Source organism: Ornithorhynchus anatinus, chromosome X1 (genome assembly GCF_004115215.2).
Source record: "Ornithorhynchus anatinus isolate Pmale09 chromosome X1, mOrnAna1.pri.v4, whole genome shotgun sequence".
Classification (NCBI taxonomy): Eukaryota; Metazoa; Chordata; class Mammalia; order Monotremata; family Ornithorhynchidae; genus Ornithorhynchus; species Ornithorhynchus anatinus.
The window spans coordinates 99679893-99697628 of NC_041749.1; the positions used below are offsets into that span (position 1 = coordinate 99679893).

General features: G+C 41.0%; 1 protein-coding gene across 1 annotated transcript in view; it reads right to left on the reverse strand.

Moving 5' to 3' along the window:
• Nucleotides 1–17736, reverse strand: part of CNTN6 (contactin 6) — a 361761-nt gene that overhangs the window by 141409 nt on the left and 202616 nt on the right. The window contains exons 6-7 of the mRNA XM_029049898.2: nt 10803–11006; nt 9638–9740 (exon numbers count right to left, since the gene is read on the reverse strand). Coding sequence (XP_028905731.1) covers nt 9638–9740; nt 10803–11006 — 307 coding nt within the window. The remainder of the gene's footprint in view (nt 1–9637; nt 9741–10802; nt 11007–17736) is intronic.

The following is a 17736-nucleotide window of genomic DNA, read 5'->3' on the forward strand; positions in this document are numbered from 1 at the left end:
ATAGCCTCAATCCTGCTGAGGTATAGAAACACAGTTCCACTCTCTCTCCTTCCCTCCCCACATTTTGAATTTGATTCAAATCCCAGATTACCCTCTCCCCCCATTTTAGGCTATTTCTATGCTGCCAGGTTCCACTGGGGATTTCATTGCTGCTGCCTTTACCCACAATTTCTTGGGGGCCAGAATTAGTCTGGGGTGGAATGCAAAGGGAATAGGCAGGGCTATGGTGACAGTTGAGAAGGGAGGGGGGGGAGAAGTTCTGAGGTTTCAGGGGAGGTTTTTTCCTCAAAAGTGGAGCTAAATTCATGTCTCCACAATTTGGCTTGTTTTCTATGCTTTGAGGTATCTTTTCTTCACTGGTGGAAATATGTTTTGATAGTGTTTTTGCCACCTATGAAAGATTCCACCTTTGTCTGTGATGAGGGTAGCTCCAGCTCTACTCTTTAGTGGTACTGTAGTATTTAGGGTCATAGTTTTTTTTAAGATATTTGTTAAGCACTTACTATGTGCCAGGGACTGTACTAAGCACTAGGGAAGATACAAGATAAGCAGGTTGGACACAGTCCATGTTCATTCATTCATTCATTCAATAGTATTTATTGAGCGCTTACTATGTGCAGAGCACTGTACTAAGCGCTTGGGATGAACAGGTCGGCAACAGATAGAGACAGTCCCTGCCGTTTGACGGGCTTACAGTCTAATCGGGGGAGACGGACAGACAAGAACAATGGCACTAAACAGCGTCAAGGGGAAGAACATCTCGTAAAAACAATGGCAACTAAATAGAATCAAGGCGATGTACAATTCATTAACAAAATAAATAGGGTAACGAAAATATATACAGTTGAGCGGACAAGTACAGTGCTGTGGGGATGGGAAGGGAGAGGTGGAGGAGCAGAGGGAAAAGGGGAAAATGAGGCTTTAGCTGCGGAGAGGTAAAGGGGGGATGGCAGAGGGAGTAGAGGGGGAAGAGGAGCTCAGTCTGGGAAGGCCTCTTGGAGGAGGTGATTTTTAAGTAAGGTTTTGAAGAGGGAAAGAGAATCAGTTTGGCGGAGGTGAGGAGGGAGGGCGTTCCAGGACCGCGGGAGGACGTGACCCAGGGGTCGACGGCGGGATAGGCGAGACCGAGGGACGGTGAGGAGGTGGGCGGCGGAGGAGCGGAGCGTGCGGGGTGGGCGGTAGAAAGAGAGAAGGGAGGAGAGGTAGGAAGGGGCAAGGTGATGGAGAGCCTTGAAGCCTAGAGTGAGGAGTTTTTGTTTGGAGCGGAGGTTGATAGGCAACCACTGGAGTTGTTTAAGAAGGGGAGTGACATGCCCAGATCGTTTCTGCAGGAAGATGAGCCGGGCAGCGGAGTGAAGAATAGACCGGAGCGGGGCGAGAGAGGAGGAAGGGAGGTCAGAGAGAAGGCTGACACAGTAGTCTAGCCGGGATATAACGAGAGCCCGTAATAGTAAGGTAGCCGTTTGGGTGGAGAGGAAAGGGCGGATCTTGGCGATATTGTAGAGGTGAAACCGGCAGGTCTTGGTAACGGATAGGATGTGTGGGGTGAACGAGAGGGACGAGTCAAGGATGACACCGAGATTGCGGGCCTGCGGGACGGGAAGGATGGTCGTGCCATCCACGGTGATAGAGAAGTCTGGGAGCGGACCGGGTTTGGGAGGGAAGATGAGGAGCTCAGTCTTGCTCATGTTGAGTTTTAGGTGGCGGGCCGACATCCAGGTGGAGACGTCCCGGAGGCAGGAGGAGATGCGAGCCTGAAGGGAGGGGGAGAGGACAGGGGCGGAGATGTAGATCTGCGTGTCATCTGCGTAGAGATGGTAGTCAAAGCCGTGAGAGCGGATGAGTTCACCGAGGGAGTGAGTGTAAATGGAGAACAGAAGAGGGCCAAGAACTGACCCTTGAGGAACTCCAACAGTTAAAGGATGGGAGGGGGAGGAGGCTCCAGCGTAGGAGACCGAGAATGATCGGCCAGAGAGGTAAGAGGAGAACCAGGAGAGGACGGAGTCCGTGAAGCCAAGGTGAGATAAGGTATGGAGGAGGAGGGGATGGTCGACAGTGTCAAAGGCAGCAGAGAGGTCAAGGATGATCAGAATGGAGTAGGAGCCATTGGATTTGGCAAGAAGGAGGTCATGGGTGACCTTAGAGAGAGCAGTCTCGGTAGAGTGGAGGGGACGGAAGCCAGATTGGAGGGGGTCTAGGAGAGAATGGGAGTTAAGGAAATCTAGGCATCGATTGTAGACGACTCGTTCTAGGATTTTGGAAAGGAAGGGTAGTAGGGAGATAGGACGATAACTGGAGGGGGAAGTGGGGTCAAGAGCGGGTTTTTTTAGGATGGGGGAGACGTGGGCATGTTTGAAGGCAGAGGGGAAGGAGCCCTTGGAGATTGAGTGGTTAAAAATAGAAGTTAAGGAAGGGAGGAGGGCAGGGGCGATGGTTTTAAGAAGGTGAGAGGGAATGGGGTCCGAGGCGCAGGTGGAGGGGGTGGCACTTGCGAGGAGGGAGGAGATTTCCTCTGAGGATACTGCAGGGAAGGATGGGAGAGTAGGGGAGGGGGTCGGTGGGGGGGAGGGGAGAGGCGGAGGGGTGACTTTGGGGAGCTCAGACCTGATCGTGTTGATTTTCGTGAGGAAATAGGTGGCCAGATCATTGGGGGTGAGAGATGGGGGAGGGGGAGGAACAGGGGGCCTAAGGAGAGAGTTAGAGGTCCGGAACAATCGGCGGGGGTGACGGGCATGTGTGTTGATGAGGGAGGAGAAGAAGCTTTGCCTGGCGGAGGAGAGGGCAGAGTTAAGGCAGGAAAGGATAAATTTGAAGTGTGTGAGGTCGGCTTGGTGCTTGGACTTTCGCCAGCAGCGCTCAGCAGCTCGAGCATAGGAGCGTAGGAGGCGGACGGAGGAGGTGATCCAGGGCTGTGGGTTAGTGGAGCGAGAGCGGCGGAGGGAAAGGGGGGCGAGAGAGTCGAGATGAGTAGAGAGGGTGGAGTTGAGAGCGGAGACCCGCTCGTCGAGAGTGGGAAAAGAGGACAGGGCGGCAAGGTGAGGAGAGATGCTATTGGAAAGACGGATGGGATCGAGAGAGCGGAGGTCTCTGTGGGGCAGTAGCGAAGATTTGCAGGGGGAGGGAGTGTGAGAGATGAGGCAGGTGAGAAGGTTATGGTCAGAGAGAGGGATTTCAGAGTTGGTGAGGGAGGAGATAGTGCAGCGGTAGGAGATGACGAGATCGAGGGTGTGACCGAGTCGGTGAGTGGGCGCGGTATGGTGGAGGAGGAGGTCGGCAGAGTCGAGGAGGGATAGCAGGCGGGCGGCAGAGGAGTCGTCGGGTACATCCGTATGGATGTTGAAGTCTCCAAGGATCAGAGTGGGCAGAGAGAAGGAGAGAAGGAAGGTGAGAAAGGGGTCAAGGTGGTTGAAGAAGTCGGAGGTGGGACCGGTGGGGCTCACAGTCATAATCTCCATTTTACAGTGGAGGTAACTGTGGCACAAAGAAGTTAAGTGCCTTGCCCTAGGTTACCCACAGTGGTGATTCTCAGGCCTGAGCTCTTTCCACTAGGCCATGCTGCTTCCTATGGTAGATTTTTGTCAGCTTCCATTTTGTGGTAATCATGAGGAACTACCAGCTGTACTGATGCATTTTTGGCAGTGAAAAGTCAGTCTAGTAATTCAACTCCTCAGATCCATGAACCCTCGGAGCATTCAAAATATTGCACCATCAAGACAGATGTAGGACATAAAATCCAGTTTTGGCCTGAGTCATCCAGGCTGCCTAAATTTACTGACTCATTTGTTCAATTCTTTGTTTTGCTCTGGCTATATAGTCACCACAAAATTTGCAAAAGTTACAGAGATTAGGCTTGGTAGGTGTTTGCAATAAGAATAATAATAATAATAATGTTGGTATTTGTTAAGCGCTTACTATGTGCCGAGCACTGTTCTAAGCACTGGGGGAGATACAGGGTAATCAGGTCGTCCCACGTGAGGCTCACAGTTAATCCCCATTTTACAGATGAGGTAACTGAGGCACAGAGAAGTTAAGTGACTTGCCCACAGTCACACAGCTGACAAGTGGCAGAGCCGGGAGTCGAACCCATGACCTCTGACTCCGAAACCCAGGCTCTTTCCACTAAGCCATGCTGCTTAAGTACCATAAATACCCCACCTTTCTTCTATAGAAAGTGCTGTATTATCTGGAGGTTTGAAAAATAAGGAAATAGTTTGAAAACAGTAGTTGTATACAAGTCAAATCTGTTCTCCATTGCATCACCCTATCAAAGAGTAGCCCTTCCTCAAAACAAAGTCCCACTAAAATCATACATTTGAACATGAATACTCTCTCATAAAACATTTTTAGGCTATCTGGACAGGCAATTGAACAGCTTAGCAATTATCTGGGCAAATCAATAAATGTAAGAAGCTAATACAGATGGAAAATTGAGGCTATTATCCCCACTTTTCCCACTGACCACCCTCCCCCAAAGCCAAGAAAGGAATACAGTTAGCATAAAAAATAATACTAACAAAATATATACTTAAGTTATATTTTCAAAAGAAGACCAGGCATAATGTTGAACATCTGACAGGAAGGGGAAGATGAAAACAGAGATCGTAAAATGATGAAAACTTTCTCTTTTTTAAAAATTTTATCATTACAAAAGATTAACTGTGACTTGTTAACCAGAGAAAGTTTGATTGGTGAAGCTGGAAATCCAGACTAGAAAGGGAAAGAAGTAGAATTCCTAAAAAAAAGAGTATCCAATCAACCCAAAGTGGCTTATGACATGTATCTAAATACATAATGTATTTGCTGAAGCTATTTTGAAGTCAACAGCCCTATTGACCCTTTATTATTCTCACAGGGCCAACTTCCAGCTCTGGGCTGCCCTTGTGCAGCTGAAGTGTATTGGTGGATATCTAAAAACAGCACAGCTAAGTCACTTACCTGCTATAATTCAGTCCTCTCTTCGTTCAATCAGTCGATCAATCTTATTCATTGAACACTTACAGTGTGCAGAGCACAGTAAGTGCTTGGGAAAGAACACTATAACTGACTTGTTAGACACATTCCCTGCCCACAAGGATCTTCTGTTCAGCAACAGTATTAGACCTTCTTCTTAGACTACCACAACCAGAATCTCCCATACTCCCAACTATTCCAGACCATGACCGTCCCTCTGAAATCCTCACTGCCCTCATACTAGCGCTTTGATGACTTTACCAACAATTGTCTTGAGAAGGTCGAAGTTCCAAGACGTGATCTTCCACAAGTACCACCACACTCCTGCCCCATGGTCATATTCTCCTCCTTCACAATTGTCTCTTGTGAGAAGATCTCAAAACCTGAATCAAAAACCTACCTCCTCCTTGGAGGGCAGGGGTGGAGAAACAGATAGAATCCAGAAGCCCCAAATTCTCCATACTGGGAAAAGAGAGGGTGAAGGGACCTAAGAGCCCCAGTTCTGGGGGTAAGACAGGAGACCCAGAGGACCTGGCTTTGAGAGGAGTTGGGGATGAGAAAACAGCCTCACCACTTCTCTTCTATATGACATTGGGCAAAACATGTAACTTCTCTGTACCTCAGAGTTACCTCATCTGTTAAATGGGGATAAAATCCTCCTGTCTTCTACTTAGACTGTGAGCCCTACATGAGACGGACTATATCCAACCTGATTATCTTGTATGCTACACCAGTGCTTAGAACAGTGCTTAGCACATAGTAAGCATGCAACAAATACCAGAAAAACAAACTAACTAAAACAAAACTCCCAGCTTAGATGGGAAATGGGAGAAATGAGGGGTCTCAGATCAGAGATGTGGGGAAGAAGGTGGAGGAGTCCTGATTCCATGAAAGAAGGAGAATGGATGATTGGCCTCCACTTACTTGGTAGGAAATGGAAGTGATACTTAATATTCTTCACTTGTTTGATACCTAGCTCTTTCCAGTTTGCTTATTTCAGTTCATCAGTAGCACCTTTTGAGCATTTATTGTGTACAGAGCACTGTACTAAGCATTTGAAGAGTACAATAGAGTCATTAGAAAATCCCTCTCCTCAAAGAACTTACAATTGAGTCAGGGATGCAATTTTAAAATAAACTAGAAGTATGGGGAAGCAATTGCATTTAAAGAAATGTAGATAAGGGCTGCCAGAGGGAAGTGCTGAAATAGCAGTACATTCAATAAAAAGGGTGGAAATGTATAAAATGGTGAGATTTGTGATGTATAAAGCCAGGCCCCAAGAGTTCTACTCTTTTCCAGGCCTAAATATAGTTTGAGCAGTCCACCAAAGAAAATGGAAAAAGTTAGAATGTACTTCAAAAATTGTGTTTAAAAATAAAAACAAGCAAATTCTGATCCAGGTCTATTTCATAATTACATGAGATGGGCTCTTTCCTGGTGCAAGTAGGATATATGCAGTTGTACTTATTTTTTGAACTTTATTTTCTTTTCCTCTTCAATACACTCTAACTGTTACAGCAGATGTAATCTCTGGAAGAGAGATTATTTCTTCTGACCCTAGAACCTTGCTCTTCGTTTTTCTCCTTTGAAGTCCCCAGAGAATTTTTGAAGGTCTTTTATTACTTATTTCAAGAAGATTTCCATTAAGTCATTTTCCTAACAGTTATTGCTCTCTCACTCTTTCCATTATCATTACAATGGAATCCTACTACCACTACTATAGTTAAGGATCCATCAACATTTTGGCTATAATCCTCTATTTTCATTGCTTTTCTTTTCTTTGACAGATGTCTGACACATAGCTACCTCCAGAGTCCCTAAATACTAAAGTCTGACTAAAGCAAGTTTGGGGGCATGTCTTAAGAAATATAGTTATCACTTTGAAAATGCAGGATAAAAAAGTCCATCAAGTGTTGTGAAATATTGTCTTTCATTGAGAAAAGCCTGCCTTGGGTGATGTATAGCAAGTCGTTGGAAAGTATAGTCATCACTATGGAAAATCCCCAGTGGGTTCAGCCATTCTCTGGAGAGTACAGATCCATGATATATGAGAATCCACTAACTTTTGGAGAATTTGTTAGTAATGATAGGCCAGTAGAGAGGATAACTACTATCCTAGGGCCCTAGTGTAGACAAGGCTTATGGAAATAAGTAATTACTTGCTTACTGAAGTCATCAATGAACATTCTTCCCAACCCCCCTCTAGACTATAAACTCATTGTGGGCAGGGAATATGTCAGTTTATTGTTGTATCGTACTTTCCAAGGCACTTAGTACAGTGCTCTGCACACAGTAAGTGCTCAATAAATCCAAGTGAATGAATAAATAAATTGATGGACTCAGTCCTCCAATATTCTGAGAGGTCTGTTAGTAAGGTGGTGTGGTGCAAAGGTACTTATGCAATTTGGGTTATGTATCTATATGAAATGTTTAAGTTCTCTGGAACTCATTTTCTGATGATAGAATGATAATAAACCCATCGAACTTAACTTCTCTGTGCCTAGGTTACCTCATCTGTAAAATGGGGATTCAATCTTCCTCCTTCCAATTTAGACTGTGAGCCCTATGAGGGACAGGGACTATATTCAGCCTGATTACCATTTTCTACCCCAGTGCTGAAAACAGTGCTTGACACAAAGTAAGCACTTAACAAATACCACTTAAAAACAAAAAAACACAAAATAATCCTCTTTAATACTCTTAATTTTTCTTTTATGCTGATATCTTCCATGAATACAAAAAGGAACATATTTAAAAATGAAATGAAAGCAGCCTTTTCAAACTTGATTTTGAACCCAATCAAATTCCAAATTATAGTCAAATACTCTTTTGACAGTTATAATAATAATAATAATGATGACATTTGTTAAGTGCTTACTATGTGCTAAGCACTGTTCTAAGCCCTGGGGGCTACAAGGTAATCAGGTTGTCGCACATGGGGCTCACAGTCTTAATCCCCATTTTACAGATGATGTAACTGAGGCCCAGAGAAGTTAAGTGACTCTCCTAAAGTCACACAGCTGACAAGTGGCAGAACCGGGATTAGAACCCATGACCTCTGACTCCCAAGCCCGTGCTCTTTCCACTGAACCACGCTGCTTATACTACATTAGGTAAAATAAATGGAACTATGAGAATTCATCCAAATTCATTTTTAGGCAAAATAGAATACTGAAGAACCATGGAATGATTAAATATGTAATAAGGACCATATTTGAAGAATAACTAGGGATTGTGTTATAGCATAGCAGAGCACTGAATAGGACTTGAGATTGTACAAAGCAACAACTAATAATAATTAGATTCTGTTTTTTGGATGGTATTCACAATGACTATATAAATGTAAATTTTTTTGCATTATATCTTTCAATGGCTTTTATTGAGTCCTTAGTGTGTGCAGAGCACTGTACTAATTGCTCGGAAAAGCATGATACAACAGAGTTAGAAAACACATTCCCTGCCCACGATGAGCTTGAAGTCTAGAGGGGAAGACAGACATTAATATAAATGAATAAATTATGGATATTAAAATCCAAAATTTCTCTAGTCATGTTTTTCATGTCTATATTTCATTGGTCTGTTTCAAATAAAAAATGAGATAATTCCAAGTATTTTACAGTGGAAGGTTTTTTTTTTTAAGCTTTTAACCTTTAAGTAGGCTTGAGAACTTTCAAAACTCACAATTTTAAGATGGGTTGTCAAAATGAAGCAAAACTACATTAAGGTTAACGTGATAATTGTAGTCAAATGGATTTGATATAGCAACCAACTTTCTTTGAACTGCACCACACGACCTCTTCAAGGAATAATACGATTTTGGATTTGTCAGATATTATCATTCCTGAATTCCTTTGGAGTAGTATAAAAAAGATAATCTATTCAGATCAGGTATATACATTCACTTTATAAATACCCATAGTTCACTGAGACTGCCTGGGATATCAATGAACCAGAGTCCTTCTTGTCTCTTTTTTGGGTGGTGTTTTTTTTTGCATTTCCATATTATCTAGGTTTAAAAATTGGATATGTTGAAATTATAGAGTTGCAATAAACAACTGAGACAGCAGAGAAAAACTCTGGGTATTGAACTCAAAATTATAGCCATTTGGCAGACCAACATTCCATCATTCCAAGATGAGTTCTGACAAACGTTCACCCTGCTTAAAATCCTGTCAGAGAGTAACAAATACCTTCACTACCTCTGGGCAGCTTCAGCTCAACTCTAATTATCAGCTATGAACAATGGCATTTAATTAGTCTTATTTTGGAAATGAGCAGTACAGGTTTTTCATTTTCTAGAACTGCTGATTAATTAAGCAATGAGACACTCCAGGCAATGTATTTCTGGATGATTATGGCATGACACATTATAGGGAAGGATGAGTTGGATAGTTTAGCGATTTCACCCACTACCTTACACAAGTGCAATTAATCTCCAGAAGTATTCAGCCTAAGGCAGCTCATTGCCCATAAAATGGAAGAAGTATCAGCAAAATTAGGGTAGAAAGTCAGTCCCATACATTTCCAGAGTACTAGAAATGTTTGTTTAAATTCCATCTGATAGCTTCATTTTGTCAAACATTTGAGATCCATTGTGTAGTTTAACTTGGAGCAGTGTTTGAATAGTAAAAGGTTTTATTAAAAAAGCAGCCAGAAAACAAAAAGTGAAAAAAAAAAAACACCTTACTTTCCAAGGGCAAAACATTCCAGTTTTACAGATGAACCTTTTGCGGCATGAGTTGTTTCAGAAAAACGTAGTTCAATCTTTGGTTCGTACTCCCCCATTACACCTGTTAAACATCACAACAGTTAGCACTGCAAGTTCTGCTCCTGCCCAATCAAACGAATCTGCTAAAATAAGGAGAACAATTTTTACTTAAAGTAAATGGTTATTGGTGGTAAATCAAATAGCAGAATAAAAGGGTAGCATGCTGTTAAAACCTTCCTTTGTATTATAACTTTTTCCATATTCATAGGGCTTTTAAATTGAAAGCATTTGAAGAGTTGTGGAATTAACATTGGGAAGGACAGAAAGAGGAAAACTGCAAGGCAGAGCAAAGATACAAAGCAGAATGAAGAAAATCTGTAGAATTTCTCATAATACATACCTTTTGTGTACACACAAAGCTACAACTGAATTGAAGGGGAGACATACTGTGGAAGAACTGAGTCCAGAAATGAATTTAGTAACTGGCACATTTTGCATTAAGAATTTCATAAGATATTTTGCAGTATTAGCAATTGCTAATACCCATAAAACTCTGGCAGTAAAGTTTCTAGATGGAATTAGATTTTCATAATTTTCAGTTGCCTTATTATCGTGACACATCAGTATGTGCTTGCCCTTTCAAAAATGTTTTGAGAACAGTAAGTGGGCCTACAATTTGAATTCAGAATATTATCACAAACTTTACCAACAAGCTATCTTTAATTAAATGTTCACAGTGGGAAATATATAGAGCCAACTAAAGAGATTTTTTTTTTCACTCCAATGACTTTCTGAGATTTTCTAGTTCTCTGAATCATACAAACCATGACTTAAATTTAAGCTACAAAACTTGTCAGAATCTAATTTGAATATAAATTTTCCGTGAGGGGTAAAATTAGCAAGAGAAACTTAAATTGTTTTTCTCTTGGAGATCACTATATAGTTCTTGTTTATTTTGCTCTGTGTATACTTTTTCCAAAATCCTTAAACTGTAACTTTTTTTTCCTCTTTTATGTAGCCAAGTAAATTGATTGGGATCAAAGACTGAACTGAAGAGGCTAGGAAAAGCTACAAGTTGAGACAATTTGAGCATCCCGTTTTCATGAGAATTTCCTGGAGAAGCAGTAGAATTTATTTATCTCACCGTCTTTGCGAAGTACTAATGGAGTGGGTGGGCCCTGCACATTTTTCTGTGCTTCTGCATTAGTTACAAGGCAGGTGTAATTCCCCACATCTGACGGCTCCACTTTTGCGATGTACAAGTTGCCCGTTGCTTGTGATACAAACTGCCGGCTATCCTCCTGAACATACAAAGGATTATCATTGAAGATCCAAGCATAAGATAGATCTGGAAAACATGAAAGGCTCATCGATACGGGTTTTGAACTCCTTCTGACATACACACAATCATTCTCTTCTTCCAGCTACTAAGTCGGGAACCATCTGCTGGGTTTTTTTTCATAATTTGGAATGGTTGGGGGTGTGTAGGGAAATAAGAAAGAAGCTTAATCCTCTCGGTTGAAATTCAAACCAAATCTCTTGCATTTTCCACAGTTCTTGGTATACCCTGCCTTACGGTAGGATGGCCAAATGATGGTGCTTGAGCATGTCAGACATTGAGGTACATGTCTTGGTCCCTATTTGTTCCAGAACTGCATTTTGTGTCCAAGGGAACAGAGGTGTGACTTCAGAGCAGCAAAACTTGCCATGTGGAAGGAAACTGGGTGCTGAAAAGTAAAACGACTGGACAAAAAAGCATACTGAGTGTTGTCCTTATCGTACAGGGGACAGATCAGCTGAAAACCTGACTGTCCAGGATAAAACTGGATGACTGGACTCCCTACCTTTCAGTGAACAAGTATTCCGTTTTAATTAAGTTCAACATTAACCATTATTTGGGGCCTGGATTCTTCAAGAAAAATTTGTTCTAAGGACCGCCCCTCTTATTGTTTTGTAAGCTCCCTGAGGGCCGGGATTGTGTCTACTGATTCTACTGTACTCTTCCAAGGGCTTTGTACAGTGCTCTGCACACAGCAAGTGCTTAATAAATACCACTGATTGACTGATTGGAAAAAACCCACAAAGCATCTTCAATGGATGATCATTTATTACTGTATTCCATATAGATTCACAGACATTAACTAAAACATTAATTACCTTTACTACCTATAGTTATGCTTTAACTCTCTGAAGTTGTATTTTCAGGAGCGGCCAACTTTAATCCATCTTTTAAGAGAAGCTACATGGCCTAGAGGAAAGAACACGGGCCTGGGAGTCAGAAAACATAGATTCTGATCCCGGCTCTGTCACTTGTCTGCTGTGTGACACTGGGGACATCACAACTTCCCTGTGCCTCAGTTCCCTCATCTGAAAAATGGGGATTCAATATCTGTGCTCCCTCATACTTAGTCTGTGAACCCTCTGTGGGACCTGATTATCTTATATCTACCCCAGAGCTGAATACAGTGCTTGTCACATAGTAGGCACTTAAAAAACACAACTATTATGGAGAGGGCAAAACTAAGAAAAAAATGATCTTAAGTTGTATCCTGTGGGTTTTTAACATGATAGGACTGTGAGATATTTGGAACCCTCTAGTCCATACCAGTACAATAATCAAGAGAACCCCTGTGCCTCTACTGAAGGATGTTCTTGAACAGATATCAACAGTCTTTTAGTACTGGACAGTATGTGGAGTTGTCCCTCATATTTAAAGAAGACTCCACTGACACTGAAGTTGAACTCTGAATGAGACTGGAACTGGAAAGATCAATGCAGGAACCACAGCCCTGGCCCCAGTGGGCACACAAAAGTGTTATTCTTGTTGTGTTGTTGTGCTTGATATCTGATGGTAGTAACTGTGAAGCTCACTCTTCCACCTTGGCTTTTTCGGTACCTAAAACCACCTTCCTGAGTCCAACTGGACACATTTGTTCATCTTTCTTTGTCACGTTATGAGGAATTCCTTGACCTTCCAGAAACCTACCTAATATCAACTGCCCATGAGTCACTAAGCTCCTTGAGGACAGGGATTGTGTCTACTAACTCTATTGGTCTGTCCCAAGTGCTTAGTACAGTGCTCTGCAAATAGCCTTCTCCCCCTCTAGACTGTAAGCTCACTGTAGGCAGGGAACCTACCAATTCTGTTGTACTCCCCCAAATGGTCAGTACAGTGCTCTGCATACATTAAGCGCTCAATAAATACCACTGATGATGATGATGATGATGACAGTAAGTTTTCAATAAATCCTACTGATTGATTGGTTCCCTTTTAAAGACTTGATGAAGATAACTGATTTTCTTGTCCACACAGCATTTCTTCACTGGGCCTCAATTTTTATAGGATTGATGACCGTGAAACATTATTACGGTATTCCAAGGGTTATTGTGAGATAAAAGGGGTTGGAGGTGTGCATTTTTTTTATTCTGTTCTATCTTCTTTTCTTCTTTAGATGTTATTTTCCTAGGTCTCCTGCCCTCTTCTCAGCTGCTGCTTTCACATTCAGGACTACCTCTCTGTCTTACCCAAAGCCAAGAGCATGCCTGACCCTTTTTATCTTGTTCCATCATCAGCAAAGTGCTTAAATTGTGGGAGAAGGGGCTAAGTCCAAATACTTCACACACTGGGAATTTTAAACTCTTCCCATTTGGCTTTTCTTAATTAAAAGCAAGATGCTTAAATCACTTGCCTAACTTTGCTTCACTCTTGATGACATTTGTTTGTTATTAATGAATGTGAGATATTTTCCCTATGCTGAGTAAACTCTGGTATTAGTATTGAATAACGAGAATTCTGTCCTCCAACAGTTTACTAGGAAGTTTACAAAGGCACCAGACAATATGATGTTACTAGTATTAAATATAGCAGATCGATCGTGGGCACTTAAGACTCTATCTGCAGTTTCCTCAAGTATACAACAAATCCTATTTTACCAGGAGCATGATTCTGTTTTGATACCTTTCCTTGCATGGTGTCATCTTGTAATGCAGTATGCTTTTTAAAATATAAACCCAAAAGATAAATTCCATTATAGACATTACATAGGGCATAGGTTTTACTAGCTAGAATGTCAGTGATAAGGTGAAGGAAAAATTATTATATGTATTCTGCCAAGTGGATCTTGAAACTGCTATTTTGGCCTTTCTTTCAGGTGTCAACAGGCTCTTCCTGAGTAGAAGGAGCAGAATAAAGAAATTCAGATTTGTCATACAGATCCAAATGGTAGATTTTTCCTTCAAGAATTATGGCGAAGAGTATCTTTTATGCCCCCATGTCTTTTCAAAAGTTTTAGGTGAATTTATAATGTCCTTTTAGGTCAAGCTGAGATATCTGGGATCCTATATTGTTTGGATATACTATTTTATTTTGTGGTAGAAAAAGCATCCGGGGTGAATAACTTTCAAGGTGATAATAGCATGGTTAAACAGCAATACTCTGCTCCCAAGTGTCTTGTACAGTGTTCTGTATAGAGTAGATACTGTTCACGCTAATGATGGTACAACTGCAGGGTTTTCTTCCCCACTAATCTTCTAATATTCATCTTCAACAAACGTTTTAAGTCTTCTTTGCCTGAAAGTCAGAGGACAAAACTCAAGCCCAGAATCACATTTTTCTCATAGCAAAATGTGTTTTTTGTCCATTTTCCTAGTTGTGCTCTTGTTTACTTTATACACCATTTCCTGATCCATTATTTCTGCTAATACAGCCAATTTTCTTAAAAGTAAAATTATTACCACAAAGATAATGTATCTGCCACTCTATTTTCTGGAAAACAGATACTGGGAAGTTTCATTAAACAAAAATACTACTGAAAGGACAGTGCTTGGGAATCATGCCTTTCATTTATAAGGTTCCTTAATTTGCATTACTATTGTACCTGAACTAGAGAAAGATAATGAACAAGTAGATAAGAGTGATGTGGGGGACTTGCAAAACACATGGAATAAAGTGTTTTACAGCATTTTCCTACAAGGAAGCAAAAGAACTCTTTCTATATTTAGACTTTGCAAAATGTTTATAGACTGAAAAGCAAATGAAAACAAAAAAAGGATATTTTTCAAGATAATTGCAAAGATGAACTTATTTTTAGAGTACACCACAGTGCTTATTAAGGAATATCAGAACCCTGAAGTGACTGACACATCTTAATAGATCGGGTCATCAGTCTCTTCACCATCTATTGTGTGACAAACTGAGTAGGTATGAACATCCAAAGAATTGGAGGTTGTGTTTTACAAGTGTAGGAATATTATAGGAGCAGAGGTTCTGGGATGGCAAGCATAATGGCTCGGCAAGCATAATGGCTCGGCAAGCATAATGGCTCTGCGAACACATGGAGAACTCACAGTTAATAGCTAGAGCAACATTCTTTACAACTTGACCCATATAAATCAGTACTGACACTAGGGAAATAGCTATTTGCTAGGGCACAATTGATCTCTTCTTCTCTCAAAGCTTGTTTTTATTTTACATCCAGTGTCTTTCCTTTAGGGAGAAAAATTCTGAGGCTTTTGTTGGTTTCAATTATTTAAACTGCTTATGGATAAATAACAATTATCATCAACAAACAACTAGCATAAGGTTTATTTGTCTTTATTTAAATAACCAAATTAAAACTTGACTGGTTACTATTATTATCTCACCCTTTAAAATGGCATCAACTGCTTTCCTTAAGAAGGACTAATAGAAGGAAAAAATCATTAAATTGCTGGGAAGCACAAAACTTGCCATTTGTTTCTTTTTAAACTTAACTCAGGAAAGTAAATTCTGTACACTTGCTGGAATAATATATCCATTTGTATTTGAATTTTCAACACCTTTCTCATATGTCACATATGAAATGATAGCCCAAACAACAATGGTGCTCAAAGATTGGATAAAGTACCAGAAAACAATTAAATAGAACTACTTGAAAATACCAGATAGGGAAAAATGGAAATATTACTACTACAACATCTCGTAGGCTGTAAGTCCACTAAAACTGGAAAATGAGATTTTTCAAACCAAAGTTAATAGCAAGTAAAGTTTCATTTTGCTTTCGGGTAAAAGCATGATTTCATGATAAAGACAAGTTTAATGATTTTACCAATAATGAGTAATGTCTTCAACTTTGTCCTTTAAAAATTAATTAGAAGGAAGCTTTGCTAAACATAGTTGTACAGTTCTACTGACTGTGTATTTCAAGATTCATCAGATTACCTTGATTTTATAGGCCTACTATATTCCAAAATAATATATTCCATGAGGCCTGGACTCTCCCTTCCAGAGGGTTTCTAGGAACTGATAGGTGCATGGAAGGGACTGACTTCCTTTCTCCTCCAGCCCATCTCACCTTGGTAAGAAACTCCATCTCGCACTGGAACAGGAAAGCAGGCTTCTGCATCTGAAACTCTGGCTGGGACATCCCCAACACATTGGGCCTTGTGTTGAAAGAGGCCTCAAGACTGTACTGACCTTTTGGACACCAATAATTTCAGTAGGCAGAAGTTCAAGACCTGAGGACCCTGTGACCTCTCTCCCCACTAAGGTGGCCACTGATGGACTTCATGAATATTAGAACCCCTCTCCTGACTGTCTCCCCCTCAAGATGGTATCAGTCGGAGGCCAGCCCAGCAAAAAACTGATCAAATGGACCTAGGGGTGCCTGAGAGCCAGAACCTCAGCTCCTTTTTCCCTTTCCCTATCTTATCAGGAAAGCCAAAGCTCAGGCATACAGCTACAGCCTTTCCTGACTAAGCACCATCATCTTTATTATTTCCTCTTCTCCCTCTCCTTTCTGTGTTGCCCTGACTTGCTCCCTTTGTTCTATCCCCTCCAGCCCCCACAGTACTTCTGTACATATCTGTAATTTATTTATTTATATTAATGCCTGTCTCCCCCCGCTAGACTGTAAGCTCATTGTGGGCAGGAAATGTGTGTGTTCATATCTGTATTGTACTCTTCCAAGTACTTAGTACAGTGCTCTGCACATAGTAAGTGTCGATAAATACAATTGAATGAATGAATGAATGAATGAATGAAGGAGGGGCAGAATCCAGGGCTTTGGGGCTGTTTTGGGGGACTGATATGTGACCAGTGAGCTGGGAAGAAATCCAATTTGATCCTACTAGATCAAATTGCATTTTGAAACTTCATAGTGCTCTAATTTGGCAATGTGTTTTCTCCCAAATGTACAGCAATCATGAACAGGACAGTGAAACTGGGGTCATGCAAGCATCTCAGTCTAATTCAGCACAAGAGCAAGCAAGCAGTTAGATGATATAATAGTCTATTTATGGGTAGTCACTAATGTTGAAACGTAATCTTTGGTTTTTTTCAGGAGAACACACATGCATTTGTCCCATTAACACAAAATTCTGCTTTCCAATCTGAACTGCAATGCTCAGTCATATTCCCTTTACATAGCTAATATTGATATTATCGAAATAAGCATCTAGAAAAGTTGCAGCAAATTATTTTCCTATAGGGAGATTAAAACTTCTCCCTGATTTTAGTACCTAAGAGAATAATGATATTTGCAATTCACATCTCACCTCCTTGTTCCACCATGATAGATTTGCAAAAGGGAGAAATGTCACTATACTCAGGAGGCTGATTAGTTCAGATAGCATGGATTTCTTTGCTTGGTTAATCATTACATTTCCAAGACAAAAACAGTATTTGACATTTTATTATTTGGTGATATTCTGTTATTTCAGTGAACCCAAGATTGTTTCAATTTTAGCTAATCATAGAGCTATTTTAACCAGAAGATCATAATTCTTCACCAAATACAATCTACCTTGATGAGTGATACTTCTCGGCAATTCTCTTTTGATTTTCCTCTACCTTTTCTATGATTACACTGGCAAATGGGACAGCAGAGTAAAATCTAAATCCTTCCAAGGGTAAACTGGAGGAGCAAGTGTCTGCATTGGTTAAAACCTATCTGTGGGCTGAAAAAGTATTGAAATTACTAGATCACACATATGTATTAGAAGTACACATTAGCAAGCTCTTTTTCAAGCTATGGAAAAGCAGCTTAGTAACTCACTTTGCCACCATTTAGATTGTTCAGATGAGAAAAATCTGGGTTGGC